An 18,203-nucleotide genomic window follows, 5' to 3' on the forward strand; every position below is an offset into this window, starting at 1 on the left:
AAAATTTCAAAATTTCTACCTTTACAGCAGCTCCTCGGTCTTCAAAATGAACAAATGCATAATCTTTCAACTTCTTTACTCTTTCAAGTTTCCCAAATTCAGAAAACGATTTTTCCAATATTTCTTCTGTCACAGTAGTAGCCAAGTTTCTTACAAATAAAACTTTCACCTAACAGCAATAAATACACAAAATTGGCACTAAATACATATTTTTAGTTGAAGTTTTAAAGTATTTCTTTTTGTCTTCATGGTTTATAGGCTTTTCTTCTCTAAAACAGTAAGTGCTACAAGTGCTGTCAGAGAAAGTATGAAAAACTGCCAAGAAAATGGTTCTCAAATTAGTTATCAATTTACATAAATTCTTGATTTCCTGCCTTAGCTTATGTCTGTCGTTAAAGCACTTAATACTGTGAAGAGAGCCTTCAGGGAGTCAATATATCACTATTAGCGAATTATTTCACAATCTTAACATGGTTTCTAAGTGTTCCCCCACCCCCCCCCCACCCCGGGTCTTTCTGCTTAGCAGGGGTGAGGGTGAAAGATGAACAAAATCTAGAGACTAAGACTACTGAATATAAATGACCCATAATGCTTTTTTAGATCACTGAAAATCAGAACATTGTTAACCAGAACAAAAAAGTTAACAATTGGTCCATACCTCACACTATACACCAGGATAAACTCCAAATAGATCAAATAGTCAAATGATAAGTGGGGAGAGGACTAGGAAGTATTAGAAGAAAACAGGGTGATTCCTTTATACAATAATGTAGTAGAATGACCTTATGACTTAAAATCTAGAAACTACACAAAAGAGAGATACATTCAATACTAAAAATAATAGCTTCTAGATGGTTAAAAAAAAAAAAAAGGATACATACATAAACCAATTCAAAGGAAAAATGACAAATACAGAAAAAAATGTTTGCAAGTTATATCATGGGAAAATATTCTTTTATATCACAGCATAATAAGAAAAAGTTCAACAAAAGAATATAAAAATAGGCAAAATTCATGAATACATGGTTTATAAAAAGAAACGTGGCCCTTCAAACATACAAAAAGCTCAAATTCATACATAGTAAGAGAAGCAAATCATTAACTTTGAGAAACCACTGATTATCAGATTGGCAAAACCCAAAGTTTGATAATAGGCTAATTTGTCAAGGAAGAGGAACACCTACAGAGAGGAATATGCTAATATCTTACTAATTACAGGTGAATTTACCCTTTGGTCTACAAATCTACTCCTAAAAAAAAATCTATCTTTCAGATACGTTTGCATTTGTATCAACTGACATGATACAAGCTTCTTCATTACAGTATTGTAATAAAACATTACAAAAAATGCAAAATTCAGTTGGATGAATATATTAAGTATACCTACAAAATGGAATATTATATAGCAAAAAAAAAAAGAGGACAAGCTCTACAACTGATCAGAGAGACTGCCAAGATAAGACATTTCCCCCTCTATTTTTTTTTACATCTCCAAAACAGGGATACAATTTAAGAGTCAATGGAATAAGTAACCACTGTGCCACCGATTAGTTAGCAATATCTTATATATTTTTTAGTGGAACATATAATTCTGTTGTATTTTCTTAGAGCTGATCCAATAGAATGGTGAATAAGCAAATATAGATCAGTGAATACAGAAAGGAAAATAAGAACATATACTAGGGCTGGGGATGTGGCTCAAGCGGTAGCATGCTCGCCTGGCATGCGCGGGGCCCTGGGTTCGATCCTCAACACCACACAAAAATAAAAATAAATAAATAAATAAAGATATTGTGTACACCTAAAACAAACAAACAACAACAACATATACTAATATTTGCCTAAAGAAACATTAAAATAATAAACCAGAAAATAATAAAACTGAATGCCTTTTAGGGGACAAGAGGAATATAACAGACATGGAGCTGAGGTGGAAGCAGGACTTGTCCATACCATTTTATATTAAACTTTTTGATTTCTGAACTAAGAAAATATATTACCTATTCTAACAAAAAATTAACATATCCACTGAACAAACTGTTGCCTCTTATAAAGGGTTATATAAATAAGAGGGATTTAAGAAAAATATATTATTTACTTCTACTCCTACTTTCTTCTCACTGCTATAGGTTGAGAACTAGGCTCTACATTAGGCTACTACTGATTTATTACCCCACAACACTGGAAACAGAACTCAAGGCTTCCCACATGCTAAGCAAGCACTCTTCCACTGAGCTATAGCCTTAGTCCTTTTTACTTATTTTGAGAAAGAATCTCACTAATTTGTCCAACTTGGCCTTAAAATTTGTGATCCTCTGCCTCGTCTTCCTGTGTAGCTGGGATTCCAGGTATGCACTACCACAACCTGCTTTATCTCTCTTAACATTTTTAAAAATTTTATATATTTAGGGCTGGGGGCACAGCTCAATGGCAAGAGTGTTTGCATAGCGTACATAAGGCTCTGGGTTTGATCTCAAGCACTGTGAAAAAAATTTTTTTTAAATTTATTTTTTGTGGTATTGGGGATCAAATCCAGAACCTTGTGCATGATAGGCAAGTATTTCACTACTGAGTTACACTCCAGGGATGGATATTTTATTCTTGTCTGTGAAAAAACCATAGTGTATCATATAAAAATTACTTTTTTGGAATTGTGTTTAAAATGTTCAATATAGGGTCTGAGGATATAGCTCAACAGTACAGTAATTGCCTAGAATGCTCAAGGCCTGGGGTTTGATCCCCTACACTGCAAAACCACAACAACAATGAACATAAATTAGATGTTCATGGGGCTGAGGTTGTGGCTCAGTGGTGGAGCACTTGCCTAGCATGTGCAAGGCCCTGGGTTCCATCCTCAGCACCACATTAAAAAAAAAAAAAAAAAAAGATACATTTAGGTTCTTAGGTTCCAGTTGATTATAAAACGGATCCAACTTGGCAAATAATCTTCAATGAAGCCTAACACTGATAGAGTAAGGAGCAGAAGCTTTACTCTAATGGGTAATTTTTTTTAAATTAGGAAACAATAATAATTAGGAGTCAATAATATTCAATTCCAAACTTATACAGGCTTTCTTTTCATTGTTAAACCTGGTTTAGGATCCAGAAAGAATAGTCAGAATAAAATCTTGAGGTTTTCTGACCAAAAAAAAAGAAAGAAAAAAGATTTAGAATGAAAGGTTACCAGATATATGTGAAAAGTGGTTGAGAAGCACTTTTAGTTTTTCAGGGGGTTTTAATTCCTTCCTTATAGTGTGTAAATATATTTATAATGTTATTTCTAAATGTTTTTCTAAAGCAACAGAGGCAACACTTAGGTTTTTACTTGATAGATTCAAACTTGAAGTGGATCTTGGAGACTTATCCAACCTCAATAAAACAAATGACATCCAAGGTTTGATAGTTTGCCCAGAGACACAATTATATTAAGAAACAATAAGAAGCTAATTTTAAAAAGATAAAGAAAAAGAAGAAGAAAAAAAAAACCAGGGCTAGACTCCTAATCCCTTTTCTAGACACCTATCCCCCATCTACTCAAGGAATGAGATGAGAGACACTGAGCAGCACTTCTCAGGGCTTCTCTAGTTCATTCCCAGGGATTTTCTCTGCTTAACCCAAAGACATCTTTGCCTGCAAAGACTTATACTATACTAGTGTAAACTAGAGTTCTTCTAACAAATCAAAGTTAGTTTTCATTTGCTCCCTCAAAACCTGGAATAAAAACCTTGAAGAAATTCATGCTCAGTCATGAAGAATCCAGTCCACTAACTCATAGCCATCCATAGAGATGCTGCCTCCCTGAGAAGGGATGAGGCAAAACCAATACCCAAGAACACACTGCAAGCAGCAGAGATGTAATTCTGGTGTGTCCCTTTAATCTCAGGAGTCACCTAAAGGAAAGGCTACAGAACCAGGAATCATGGCACCACCTTTCACCAAGCAAAGGTCCTGACAATGCAAGCACAGGGCTAAGGAGGGAACTGAGGGCTCTCTATAGGGCTTATCATTCATATTTTGCCACTATCAAATAAAAGCAAACATGATAATACTTTGTCTTTTTTCATGGGGAATATTCCAAGGAAATTATGTTAAAAAAATAAATTAAGGAAAGATAAATTAGCTATAAAATATAATTCATAGCCATGTAATAAAAGTCATACTATGGTCAATGAAAACTATAATTTATAATCTCTAAAACATTCTTCTCTATTTAATAAGACCTTGTCTTTAATTTTAAACTTTCATGTCCCCAATGACACCTAACACTAAACAAATACTCAGTGTATACAAAATACTTAATTGAAGGGACTTAATTTCAGTTCCTTTGGTACAGTTAATCTGCAGGAAAAGGGATGGTTAACAGAAATTTCTGGTTACCAAGACAAGTTATTGTTTCAGTGTTAAATCAGCTCCTTGTCTAAGCAATTAGAAGTCAAGAGCTATAAATTGTTTTTATTATAAACTCGAAAAGATTGAGCTGTTTTCTGGGTACAAAAATCGAAATGATAATCTACCCCCACCCCAAGGAACTGCATTTACCTTAGCCATGACTTCTGGATCTGGTTCTTCCACAGGGTCAGCCCATTCAACTGTAACTACATTTCCCCATACTTTTACTTTTCCACTCATCAGCCGACGTCTGGCTTGTGCTGCTGACTTGTGATCCTCATATTCAAGGAAGCAGAACCCCCGATTCTTCTTTTTGTCATCGGGTTGATGATAGAGAATAACGTCCACCAAACCCTCTGTTAAACCAACAGCCAGATATATAAGCCAAAAGCATCCACCACACATCTAGCGATTAGGCAGACCTAAATCCACTTGCCAAGAAGCAAAAAATAATTGAAAAAGCCTCAAAATGAGTCACTAATTACCTAGTACACAATTATATCAGCATAATTAGGTACAGGATTTGGGACAATATTTCATGTTCCCTATTAATTTTAGGATCCTAAAGGTACAGCCCACAACAGGCCCAACTACTGTATTTTGACATTTAAATTTAACATTCTACAATGTTTTAAGAGTATTAATTTATATACATGAACTCATAATTTATAAAACTATCAAGAACCTTAAAAAACAAATTATTAATATAAATCCAAAAGAAGTAACTTTCATCAACTAAACATGGCCCCCAAAACCTTCCTTAAACCTAATTTACTCTTTTTACCAGGAACAAAGGTGACTGCTAACTATTCTGCTCTTAGTCCTTCCTTTGCCCTGTCTCTCCATATTGCTCTCTCTAGGTCTTGTCTGCTAGCTTTACTTTAAAATACTCTCTATATCCTTGTAAGTGCTTAGATTTCTAGTCCACACTTCTCTAAATTCCATGTGTCTGCTTATTTAACATAGCCCTGTTGACAAATTTAAGATGTCCCATACACCACCATGTCCCAAATCTGTCTTCTCTAGACCTCTCTAATGAACACCATCCACTGAGTTCTAAAGCACAAATTAAGACATTTTTGATTTCTTCCTTCATCTCTCCCATTCACTTCCAAACCCATTAACATCTCTCCATCTCCACTGCTATTGCCCTAGTCCAGTCTTATATTTTATCTCCTATGACAGCCTCATCTAATTTACCAGCTTCTACTCCCTGCACAAGGGTTTGAACCCAGGGGTGCTTTATCACTAAGGTACAACCCCAGTCCTCTCATTTTTTTATGGTGAGACAAGTCTCCCTAAGTTGCTGAAGCTGTTCTGGAACTTGTATCCTCCTCTACCTCAGCCTCCTGAGAAGCTGGGAATACAAGCATGTGCCACCATACCCAGCCCAAGTTTCTACTCTCGATCCCATTGCTAAGCCCTTATCCACAAAACAACAGACATAATATATTCTGTAAACATGAAACAGGTGTTATTCCTTGCTTAAAATCTTCAAATACCTTCCCATTATCTACACAATAAAATTCAGATTCCTTACATGGTCTACAGAAGCCCTACCTATCTCCTCTAATTCTACTCCTAATTTTATCCTTCAGTGACACTAGCCTTCTCTTAGGTACTTTCACAGACCGAGTTCCTTCTTGCTGTGGAGCACTAGCATATCTTGCTCTCTTGGAAAGTGCTTACCCCCCCCCCTTCTCTTTGTATGTTACATCCTCCTCAACCTTTAGATCTTAGTTGAAATGTCACCTTATCAGAAAAGCCTTCCATAACCATGTAAACAGGGATAGTAGCTATTCCCTAGCTAAATATCCCATAGTTTCCCCTTCAGAGTGTTTTACCACAACATGTTACATATTTTTTTAATTTTTTGTTCTTGACTCCCTTCCCAGAATATAGGCGGTGAAGAATAGGTCTCTTATTCATCACAGTATCTTAATACATAGCACAATGCCAGCATTTAACGGGCACTTTAATAAACACCTGCTGAAGGAATGAGTGAATGAACATGTAGCCAGAAAGGAGCTACATAATAAAATAATAAAACATGATGAGGTCAAAGAACTGTTCCAATAGAGATATTTGACCATCATAATTATAATGGGCAGAGGTGGTGGTTACAAGGTGGGATGCTAGAAATCAAAGATTCAGAGTGTGTAGACTTTCTCCTGACAAATTCCAGAATGTGATCTGGATATGGCAGAGCTCAAGTCAAGGACTAGAGATGAGGTGGTTAGAGAACTAGGATTCTAGGACCTTGAATAGCCATCCACATAGATATTAAAAGAACTAGAAAAAGTCAATTTAGGACAGAAGAAGAATGTGAGCTTGAAGCAATCTTCAGATTTAAAGAAAAGCTAAAATCAGAACACCAAGAGATTACAGCTTCAAGGAAGGAAAAAGGATAGAATGTCTGGATGACAAAAAAAACAAGTAAAGGAACAGTGTTTTTTACAAGAGGAGAAAGTGGTCTAAAATAGTTACAGCATCAATCTCAAGCAGCACTGTAAAAAGTGAAATGGAATAGGACGTAGAAAATATTGTGTTAATAAGTGAAACTACAGATTTATGTAATTGTTACATAGTAATATATACAGACCTGTGATGTGTAATGTACTTAATTATTGATGACTGGATTTACAATTGGAAATTTAAAAAAACAGGATCAAGACAAGTCAACAGGAGGGAGAAATAAGAACTTTCATCTCCTTGGTCCTAAAGTACTGTGGATATCAGGGGGAAAAGCTTTCACTTGAAGGCTACACAACGAAGGTTCTGGCAAATGCCAAGTTTCAATTAGGACAAACAAGTGAAAGGGAAATTCCAAGAAATCAAGGATAGGAGGGAGTATATTTAGTCCAAACCACTATAGAGTAGAATGAATCAATTTAGAAACAGCAGACCTTTGATTCTTAGTTTAATATATATCTCCTTTTTCAAAAAGCATTTATTGACAATACAATAAATTTCCCAGAACTAACTTCTAAATACATTTTTGTTTTACCTGTGACTTTACTGAACTCTTCCAAGATGTTTTCTTTAGTCTTATTCTTTGGGATGGAGCCAACAAAAAGTCTGTTGTTTGCCACAGAAATGCATACTCCAAGGTGTTTACCAGGGCGAATTTCATAACTGTCACACTGCAAGGAAGAAAAGAACCAGAAACCCCAAAACCACCCCAAACTGAGGACAACTGATCTTAACCTAAAAAGATTCCACAATTTAATTCCTTGCTTCATGAACTCACAAGTTCCCTCGTGCTTACCATAATATGAACACATATTCTAAACTTTATAGTTTATACATTACAGTTCTAGTTTGATTTTGTTAACCTCTACTGTTCTTCCATATAAAAAAGACTAAAGCTTATTCACTTTATTTCAAAAAATATCTCATTTCATATTTGTTTTATCTTTCTGAAAATTCTTTTCCAGTTCTTGGGAATAAAATCAGATATGGATAAGCCATAATCACAACAACATATTTAAAGAGTAACAAATATGTTTAAAAAATCCAAAAGAAATTTAGAAGAATCTCACAGTATATACACAATTGTAAACTAAGTTTTAAACTCTTCTCCATACTTTCAAATTTTTATGAAAAGATAGGACTAAAAAGTTTTATTTAAATCATTACAGTGATGGTTTCCTTGATAAAAAGTTTAGCTTCTTATGCTTTAAAATGATTTATTCATTAGTTTACCAAAAGATGTGATTAAAAATAAAGTCATGGGGTGGGGGCTGGGGTTGTGGCTCAGAGGTAAAGCGCTAGCCTAGCATGTGTGAGGCACTGGGTTTGATCCTCAGCACCACATAAAAGTAAATAAATAAAAATTTAAAAAATAAAGTCATCTACACAAACCAAAAAAAAAATAACAAAGCTTTGAATGTTTCTTAATAGTAAATAAATGTGGAAGACAAATCCCAATAAAAACTAAAATTTTGATCAAGCTATGAGAGGAACTAAATCAGAGCCCACTAATGACACCAAAATCTTTAGTGAAAAAGGTTACCTGCAGGGCTATAACTAGACTAGGTCCTTAGATGCTGGACAAGAATATGCCAAAAAATAATGATACCAAATGATAAAAAGATGTATCTTCAGATAGGAGTAAAAATACTATTTACAGAATTTACTGCTGTTCTAAAATAAGCCCAAAATGGTAAAAAGCATTAGAGGAAGGAAATTCTCTAAGAGAAGGCTGGCTATTAAGTAGTAGAAAAGGAGAGAAAGATTAAAGATGCACTCAATGGCTTAGAAATAAAAAGAATACAATTAAAAAATAAATTGTGTGATTAGGTTGTGAGAAAAATAATAGAACAGACTCACAACTGTTTCCTGAACTGAATCCTAAAAGTTGGTCATCCCATTGTGTTCTCCAGAACCCAACTCAGCCTTCATTTTACCTAAATGTCAATCCTAAAGTTTAACTACAGGAACAAACATCATTTTTGTCTAAAACCAAAAGAAAAATCTGTACAGGCTAAATACTTTAATGAAAACTTTTGATACTAACCAACCTATTGGTTAACTTCTTAGAATTATGGAATTCTAAGAACATTATTTTGGGGGTTATTTTTTTTTTAACTTTTATAGTCAGAAAAAAATAGCAAAGGTCACTATCAACTTAGCCAATATAAAAACACCCAAAGTAACAATAGAAAATAAAACAATATTAACTGCAAATATTTTTAATTGAAGCTTATTCTCTCAAATAGTAACCTGCTAGATAGTGGACATTTGTTTATTGCATACCAGTTTCACAGCTTCCTGTGCAGCTTCTTTTCCACAGAAGGTGATAAATGCATACCCTCTGTTCTGACCAGACAGTGGATCCATCATAAGACGGAGATCCCAAATGGGTCCAGCCTTCTCAAACAGGGGCACCAACTCATCTTCATATAAATCTCTTGGTATTTTACCTACAAAGACCTGAAATAAAACCTCCTTATTAGAATCCAATATTGGCATTTAATTTTAGAGTGCAGCCTACCTATCCCTTCTCCCCCCACCCGGCCACGGGGCAGAGGAGAAAATGGTTAAGGTTGAATAAAGACAACTTGAATCTTGCAGTTGACTTGCAGAGCTAAAGATAACTCTTATTTTCATAATAATTTTAATATTAGCAACAAAAAACAATAGCCTATACTGACAAGAGCATGCAAAATTTGTACTTGTTAATAACTTTAATTTGTATTTTTATAACTTGTTTTTTCTCATAAAAACAATAAAGGGGGGGCTGGACTTGTGACTCAGAGGTAGCGCGATAGCCTAGCACATGAGAGGTCCTGGGTTCGATCCTCAGCACCACATTAAAATAAATAAACAATAAAATAAAGGTATTGTGTCTGACTACAACTAAAAAATAAAATATTAAAAAAATAATAAAGGGTATATATATCTTCATAGAAATATATGTTTTTTAAAAAACAATAATAAGATTGATATGGCCATCCTCAAATTTTCTCAACTCTAAAATTTTTTTTATCATTTAAACAGTAAATTTGGCATTTTTCAGAAACTCCAGTGCTTTATTCCTTCATCTATCAGGATATTAAAAAATATATATATTTTTTAAAGAATTATGGAAAACTTTCTATAAACATTATTTCTTAGGTAATTTTTTTTTAACTTTTATAGTCAGAAAAAAATAGTAAAGGTCACTATCAACTTAGCCAATATAAAAACACCCAAAGTAACAATAGAAAATAAAAAATATTAACTGCAAATATTTTTAATTGAAGCTTATTCTCTCAAATAGTAACCTGCCAGACAATGGATATTTGTTTATCACATGCCAGTTTCACAGCTTCCTGTGCAGCTTCTTTTCCACAGGTGATAGACGCATACCCTCTGTTCTCACCAAATTTTTTTTTTTTTTTTTTTTTTTTTTGAAACAAGGCCTCACTATGTTGCTGAGGCTGGCTGGCCTTGAACTAACTCCTGGGCTCAAGTGATCCTTCCACCTCAGTCTCCCAAGTAGCTGAGACTACAAGTGTACACCACATCACCTGGCCAGGATATTAAATTTTAAGGTATGAAATAAAAAAAATGTATATATATATATATTTATTTAGTATTTGGAGAACTTGATATATCTTTAATTATAAAATTATTTAGGGGCTGGGGATATAGCTCAGTGAGTAGAGTATGTGCCTTGCATGCATAAGGCCCTGGGTTCCATCCCCACACCACCAAATAAAATTAAATATAAACACACACACACACACATAGTATAAGTAGGGTTAAATTATAATATACAATGATAATTAAACAGTCAAAAACTTAGTATAAGCCAGGCACAGTGGTTTAAACCTATAATTTCAGCTACTTCGGAGGCTGAGGCAGGAGGATTGCAAATTCAAGTCCAGCAAGAGGAAATTCAGCAAGAGCCTGTCTTAAAATAATGAGCTTGGGATGTAGCTCAGTGGTATAGTATTTGTGTTTAACATGTACAAGGCCCTGGGTTCAAGAGTCAATACCACAATAAATAAATAAGAAACAAATAAAAACACTAAAAAACCTTAAGTGTTTACTACTATAATTTTAAGTTTCTGCAATGTCAACAACATCAAAAGGAGTGATTATGTTAAAACATTTGCAATTTATATACTCTAAGAGAAATGAATATTTACATGAGAGAAATTTTCTAGTCAAACTCACCTTCATCAATATTTTATTTTACATCCTGAACAATGACCTGAGCAATAGACAGACAATGGAGGAATAACGGCAATCCAAAGACTCTAAAATTAACACTGAGCATTAAGATTCTGAAGTTAAGCTCTACAACAGTTATGCTACCTTGAGACAATCTTTGCACAATAAACATGCTTGCTTCTTATGATTCTCACACATCAGCTATTCCAATTCTTCTATCTCCTTGAGGTCCCTATCCTCATTCCCAGCTTCCTCCTTCACTGTATTTTCTTAAGTTTTTAAAAGTTAACATCCTGGGGCTGGGGTTGTGGCTGGTTCAGCAGTAGAGCGCTCACCTAGCACATGCAAAGCCCTGGGTTCGATCCTCAGCACCACATAAAAATAAATAAATAAAATAAAGGTATTGTGTCCAACTACAACTAAAAAATAAATATTAAAAAAAAATTTTTTAATTGACATCCATTTCCAAGGCCTACAGCTATGTCATTTCTCTGATCTACATCTCAGGAACTACTTCTGTATCTCCCACTGTCCATTAAATAATTTTTCTCTTGAGGTGAGGGGCAGCTTAGAGGGAGAACACTTGTCTTACATGCACGAGGCCACACATTTGAGCTCCAGCACGACAAAAAAATAATAAAGTAAAATAACAATTCCTCTTGGTTGTCCTCATTTTACCTTAAATCATCAGTAAGGCCAGCAATTTTTTGAATATGTGTGTGTAGATACATGTATAGACAAGTATGAATATATCAGAATAATGCTCACAGTGGTTATCAATGCATGAAAAAACTTCTAATTTTACTTTTTCCTTAGTTATATTTTCTAAACTATGATGAAGATAATTTTAACAAATGTTTTCTTTTTCCCTAAAATCAACATAATTAAAACCCACCCCAATTAATTAGCTCCAATGATCTTTCCTATTACTCTTCAGTAATATTACTTCAGAACCTAATTTCTGATGTCCTCCACTACCAATCCATCTCCCAATCCACCCCCTGGTGACTAAAGAAATAGTTCCCTAAACAGAAACCTCTTACTTTCAATCCCTCCCATTACCATCTACATCAATCATTCTTTTAGTATCAACATGAAGTCGCTCCACCGTATAATGCCTTGTGTGTACAAAAAAAACTGGCTCCCTCCCTATCCACAGATCTTGTCCAAATCTTTTATGAGACAAGTTCACATACCTTGAACTCATATGTCATATATTTTTCTAGATTCTAGAAATACAGCAACTACCCACAATGTCTGGCCATTCATTAAGCTTATAGTCTACTGACATAAAGGAAAAAATTTAAAATAAACTACAATTCCAGCTGGAGGCAATGGCACCGCCTGTAATCCCAGTGACTCGGGAGGCCAAAGGAGAAGGATCTCAAGTTCAAAGCCTGCCTCAGCAATTTAATGAGACCTGCCTCAAAAAAGAAAATAAAAAGGGCTAGGGATGTGGCTCAGTGGTTAAGTAACCCTGATTTTAATTCCTATTACTAAAACAAACAAATAAAACCTATGATTTCAAGAGGTATTAAGAAAAAAAAATAATGTGAAGAGGGGATAGGTGATGATGCTGTATTTTAAATAAGAGGGCACTTCTTTTTAAAAAAAAAAAAAATTTACTTATTTTTTAGTTCTCGGCAGACACAACATCTTTGTTTGTATGTGGTGCTGAGGATCGAACTCGGGCTGCAAGCATGCCAGGCGAGCGTGCTACCGCTTGAGCCACATCCTTAGCCCCAAGAAGGCATTTCTAAGGAGGTAAATTTGAGCTCAGATCTAAAGCAAGAATTAAGTAAATAGCTGAGGAAAGAGCACTCTTAAGTTGAGAAAATGGGAACACACTTAACATTTGAAGAACAAAAAATAGGTCAGTGACTGGAATAAAAGGGGCCATTCCAATGAGAGTGGTGGAAAAAAGAGGCCAGAGGGGCTGGGGCTGTAACTCAGTGGTAGAGTGCTTGCAAGATACATATGAGGCACTGGGTCTGATCCTCAGCACCACATAAAAATAAATACAGGTATTGTGTTCATCTACAACTTTAAAAAAAAAGGAGGTGGGGGATAAGTTAAACCATTATTTATCTTAATCCTGACATGCTAGAAAGCCATGTAAGTTCTGAGCAGACAAAGGACTGAGTGATGACCTATATTCTAAAAGGAACATTCTGACAACTGGAAGAAAATTAATTGTACAGGGCAATCCGGCAAGATATGATGGTGGGTTGACCTAGCAGGGTGACAGCAATGAAGACACTAAGAATATGAGAGATGATGGATGTTAGACTATATTGGAATCAAATATATCTTAGGCTCTCTGCTTCCTGATCACCACGTGAGCTGTTTCCCTCTGCCATACTCTTCTGCCATGATGGAGCTGGATGCATATGGACTAAGACCTCTGAAACCGTAAGCCCTTAAATAAACTTTTCCTCCTCAAAAACAAAAACAAAAAAACTTAGTTACCTTGAGCAAGTTTCTTAATCAGTGAGTTTCAATTTCCTCATCTGGAAATAACACCAGCAAAAAGAAATGATCCTCCAAGACAGCAGAAAGCCCACGTCATATTCCTTATTTTATTTATCCCAGGCATTGAGCACATGCTCAGTAACAGCTATTCATCTTTGGATGTATGAATGAACATATACCTCATACTTGTTTTTTAAGTTCCAGGGACTGAACCCAGAAGTGCTTAACCACTAAGCAACATCTATAGCACTTTTAATTTTTGAGACAGGGTCTAGCTTAGTTGCTTAAAGCCTTGTACAGTTGCTGAGGCAGGCTTTGAATATGCAATCCTCCTGCCTCGGCCTCCCAAGTCACTGGGATTATAGGCTAGCGCTACTTCATACTTTTTAATTTGTATAGTAAATCCCATTTCATCTCCTATTCAAGAACATTTACTCCAGGAAAGAGTTCACCTTCAAATTTTCCTTTCTACTAGATCTTTTTAATTGCACACAAATGTTATAAATTCATTAAAATTTGAGCAGGGGCTGGAGTTGTAGCTCAGTGGTGGAGCACTTGCCTTGCACACTTTAGGCCTTGGGTTCAATCCTCAGCACCACATAAAAATAAATAAAAACAGGGGTTGGGGATGTGGCTCAAGCGGTAGCGCGCTCGCCCGGCATGCGTGCGGCCCGGGTTCGATCCTCAGCACCACATACCAACAAAGATGTTGTGTCCGCCGAGTACTAAAAAATAAATATTAAAAAAAATTCTCTAAAAAAAAAAATAAATAAAAATAAATAAATAAAAACAAATATATCGTGTCCATCTACAACTAAAAAAAATTATTTTTAATTTAAGCAGAAATATATTTTGACTCTATTGTCCATTTCTCTGCTGCCTGTCACAGTAAAATTGCTCAAAAGAGCTGCATGCGTTTGTTATCTCAAATTCCTCATCTCTCACATGTGGTCATGAATCTTCTCTGAATCTGGCTTTCACCACCACTGTTGTCAAAATTACAATAATTTTATGTTTTCACAACTAAACTAAATTAATTCTCAATTCTCATCTTATCTGGAAACTCTGATAAAACTGAGCAGTTACTCATTCTGTAGACACTTTGTTCTGCTGACAGCTGACTTCTGGAACTCTACACACCTATTTTTTCTCTTTACACACCTCCCCCCCCTTCTTCTCATGTCTCCTTTCCTGGTTCCCTTCATCTCCTCAACTCTAACTGTTGGAAGGCTGGGTACTCAGATCTCAAACCTCTGCATTAGCTACAAACATTTCCTTGGTGATTTCCTTAGAGGGATTCACTTCCTTCCAAAACTTACGGTTTTAAAATATCATTTAAATGCTATACTTCCCACATTTATAATCTCCAGTCAGGCTCTCCCCTGAACTTCAGGCTCATTTAAGCATCTACTTACTCAAGAGTTCCACTTGGATGTCCAAGAGACATCTCACTCATAACATGTCCAGGACTGAACTATTTTTCAACCCTGCTAACTTGCTCTTCTCTACAGTTTTCCTCATTTCAGTAAATGACAATTCCATTCTTTTTTAGCTGCTCAGGTCAAAAAGCCTTGAAGTCATCCTTGGCTCCTTTCTCTCATTTATCCAACCTGTCAATAAATCCAGTTAGATCTACCTTTAAAAAAAATTCAGAATCCAACCCCTTTTCAACAGCTTCAACTACACCACCATGTGTATCAACCAAATACTAGTCTGTGTTTTAATCAAAGAACATTTATTAGCTGGGCATGAAGGCACATGCCTGTAATCCCAGTGACTGGGGAGGCTGAGGCAGAAAGACCACAAGTTCAAAGCCAGCCTCAACAACTTAGCAAGATCTTAAAGCACCCTAATACCAAAATAAATAAATAATAAATAAACGAATAAATAAATAAATAAATAAATCACAGATCAGAGCACTAAAAGATACTGATAAAGGTGACCTGAGGCAAGAAACACATAAGAATGATTAGTATTAATAGTTAAAACTAGACTCTTTGGCCTTAGCTGATTAGAGTATTTTTATGTGAGTGTATCTGTAGCACTTTACCACTGAGCCACATTTCCAGCCCTTTTAATTTTTTATTTTTGAGACAGGATCTGGCTAAATTGCTTAGGGTCTGGCTATATTGATGAGGTTTGCTTTAAACTCATGATCCTCCTGCCTCACCTTCCTAAGTTGCTGGGATTACATGCATGTACCACAAATCCAGCTTTGTGAGTATATTTGTAATTGTGGAATTCAAAATTGTTCTGAAGGACTGGGAATTGTAACTCAGAAGTAGAGCATGTGCTAATAAGGTCTGGGTTTGATGCCCAGCGTGCGCGCGTGCACACACGTCTGGGAACTAAGGTTTGCTTTATGTTTCTATTAATATAATGCAATGGTACTTAATTATATCTTTCATCACTAACATTTTCTCCCTATCCACTATACATATGCAAAGAAAGAAGGAACACAATGACACTATGAAAATACATACAACAAATAGCTAAGAGTCAGATACTTATATTACTACTTTATTATTTTATTTTATTATTATTACAGTAGAGTCTTACTCTACTGCCCAGGCTAGTCTTGAACTCCTAGACTCAAGGGATCCCCCTGCCTCCATCTCCAAGTGCAGGGACTATTGGCATAAGACACCTTGCCTTGTCCTTATACTACTTTTGAAACACTTGTGTCTTATTTTTAGATCCAGTCAAGTTTGCTTCAATAGGCAAACCTAAAATAAAAATATCTGTGCTTTCAGGAAAAGTAACTTAAGAATTGAGTAATCACTTAATAGAAATGATTCACAAGAACAAGCTCCTTGTACTCTGTTAATAGCCCAATTTACACAATTTACATACAAATACTGTTTTATTTTAGAAAAAATACTTAACACATTTATAGTCATTAAAGTCCATGAAGAAAAACGCCACAAATTGCTGGGCACGGTGGCACACGCCTGTAATCCCAGTGGCTTGGGAGGCTGAGACAGGAGAATCACAAGTTCAAAGCCAGCCTCAGCAACTGTGAGGAGGTAGAAAGCAACTCAGTGAGACCCTGTCTCTAAATAAAACAAAAAATAGGGCTGGGGTTGTGGCTCAGTGGCCAAGTGCCCCTGAGTTCAATCCCCAGTACCAAAAAAGAAAAGAAAAAGGCCACAGTTGAAAACATTGCTTTATCTGAGATATAGAAAATGGCCTCATTTCAGGATCAATTTAACATTAAAAAAAAAAAAATTCAAAAGGCTAAAAAAATAAAGGTTTGTAAAACCTTACACCAACAAAATCTAGTGAACATCATAATAACAGTTGTTATTTTACTCCCTAGCCATCAAGGTTTGAGAAAAGTTTTAGCTCTCTACAATCTATCCATGGTATACTTCAACAGGAATAAAGAAAGCCTCATGGGAGAGGGAAGGGAAGGAAATTAACTATTTCTTTTTTTCTTTTTCTTTTCAGTATCAAGAATTGAACCCAGAGGTACGTAACACTGAGCCACATCCTCAGCCCTTTTTAAAATTTTTTTAAAATTTTGAGATAGAGTCTCTCTAAGTTGCTTAGGCCCTTGCTAAATTGCTGAAACTGGCTTTGAACTTGCAAATCCTCCTGCTTCAGCCTCCTAAGCCCCTAAAATTACAGGCATGTGAACATCAGTGCTATGCTCTTCAAACAAATAAGAACTTATTATATTGGGCCAGGGTGGTGGCTCAGAGGTAAAGTGCTCACCTAGGATGTGTGAGGCACTGGGTTGGATCCTCAGTACCACATAAAAATATTGTGTTGACCTACAACTAAAAACTAAATATTAAAAAAAAAAAAAAAAAGAACTTAGGACTGGGGTTGTGGCTCAGTGGTAGACCATGTGCCTAGCGCACATGAGGCACTGGGTTCAATCCTCAGTATCACATAAAAATAAAATAATTATGTCCACCTACAAAAAAAAAAAAAAAAAAAAGAACTTATTATAACTGGCATGGTGGCCTAAAGGCTAAGGTGGGAGTTGCACTTGAGCCCAGAAGCTGGAGATCAGCCTGGGCAACATAGTAAGACCTTGTCTCAAAAATAAATAAAAAGAATTTATTTTATAGCCATGATCCTCATGTTTATCACATTTATGTTATGGAAATAAATAAAACAGAACTTGTTTCTGTTTTACAATACTAGCTGAATAATATAAAGAGACTATAATTAGGTGAGGGCCTAGACACACTAAAAAATGCATTTCAAAATCAATACCCATCATCATTCTTGCATATTTCTCAAGATACTTAGCAACAATGTCTGTTAATGAGTGCTCATTTATAGGATTAATTTACAGTATATCTTTTTTTTTTTTAAAGAGAGAGAGAGAGAGAGAGAGAGAGAGAGAGAATTTTTTAAAATATTTATTTTTTAGTTTTCGGCGGACACAACATCTTTGTTTGTATGCGGTGCTGAGGATCGAACCCGGGCCGCAGGCATGCCAGGCGAGCGCGCTACCGCTTGAGCCACATCCCCAGCCCTAGAGTATATCTTATCCAAAGAGAAAATCTCATTAGTCCTCTCATCACTTAATTTTAATACCACCACAGTCTCAGGCATTGATCTTAATGTCAAAGTCCTCAATTAAGACCTAAAACATTTTAATGATTGTAACAAAGAACAAAATCCAAAACTTATTATAGAAAAGATGACACTAATTAGAACCA

At 35.5% G+C, this 18,203-nt stretch overlaps 1 protein-coding gene across 3 annotated transcripts in view; it reads right to left on the bottom strand.

Moving 5' to 3' along the window:
- The window catches only part of Hnrnpr (heterogeneous nuclear ribonucleoprotein R), a 36,294-nt gene that overhangs the window by 3,972 nt on the left and 14,119 nt on the right, over window positions 1-18,203 (bottom strand). For all 3 annotated transcript variants that reach the window (XM_078025588.1, XM_005317577.5, XM_040288092.2), the window contains 4 exons: window positions 9,148-9,324; window positions 7,397-7,532; window positions 4,540-4,745; window positions 20-169 (listed from right to left, as the gene is read on the bottom strand). In XM_078025588.1, coding sequence (XP_077881714.1) covers window positions 20-169; window positions 4,540-4,745; window positions 7,397-7,532; window positions 9,148-9,324 — 669 coding nt within the window. The remainder of the gene's footprint in view (window positions 1-19; window positions 170-4,539; window positions 4,746-7,396; window positions 7,533-9,147; window positions 9,325-18,203) is intronic.

This window comes from Ictidomys tridecemlineatus, chromosome 11 (assembly GCF_052094955.1).
Source record: "Ictidomys tridecemlineatus isolate mIctTri1 chromosome 11, mIctTri1.hap1, whole genome shotgun sequence".
NCBI classification, from domain to species: Eukaryota; Metazoa; Chordata; class Mammalia; order Rodentia; family Sciuridae; genus Ictidomys; species Ictidomys tridecemlineatus.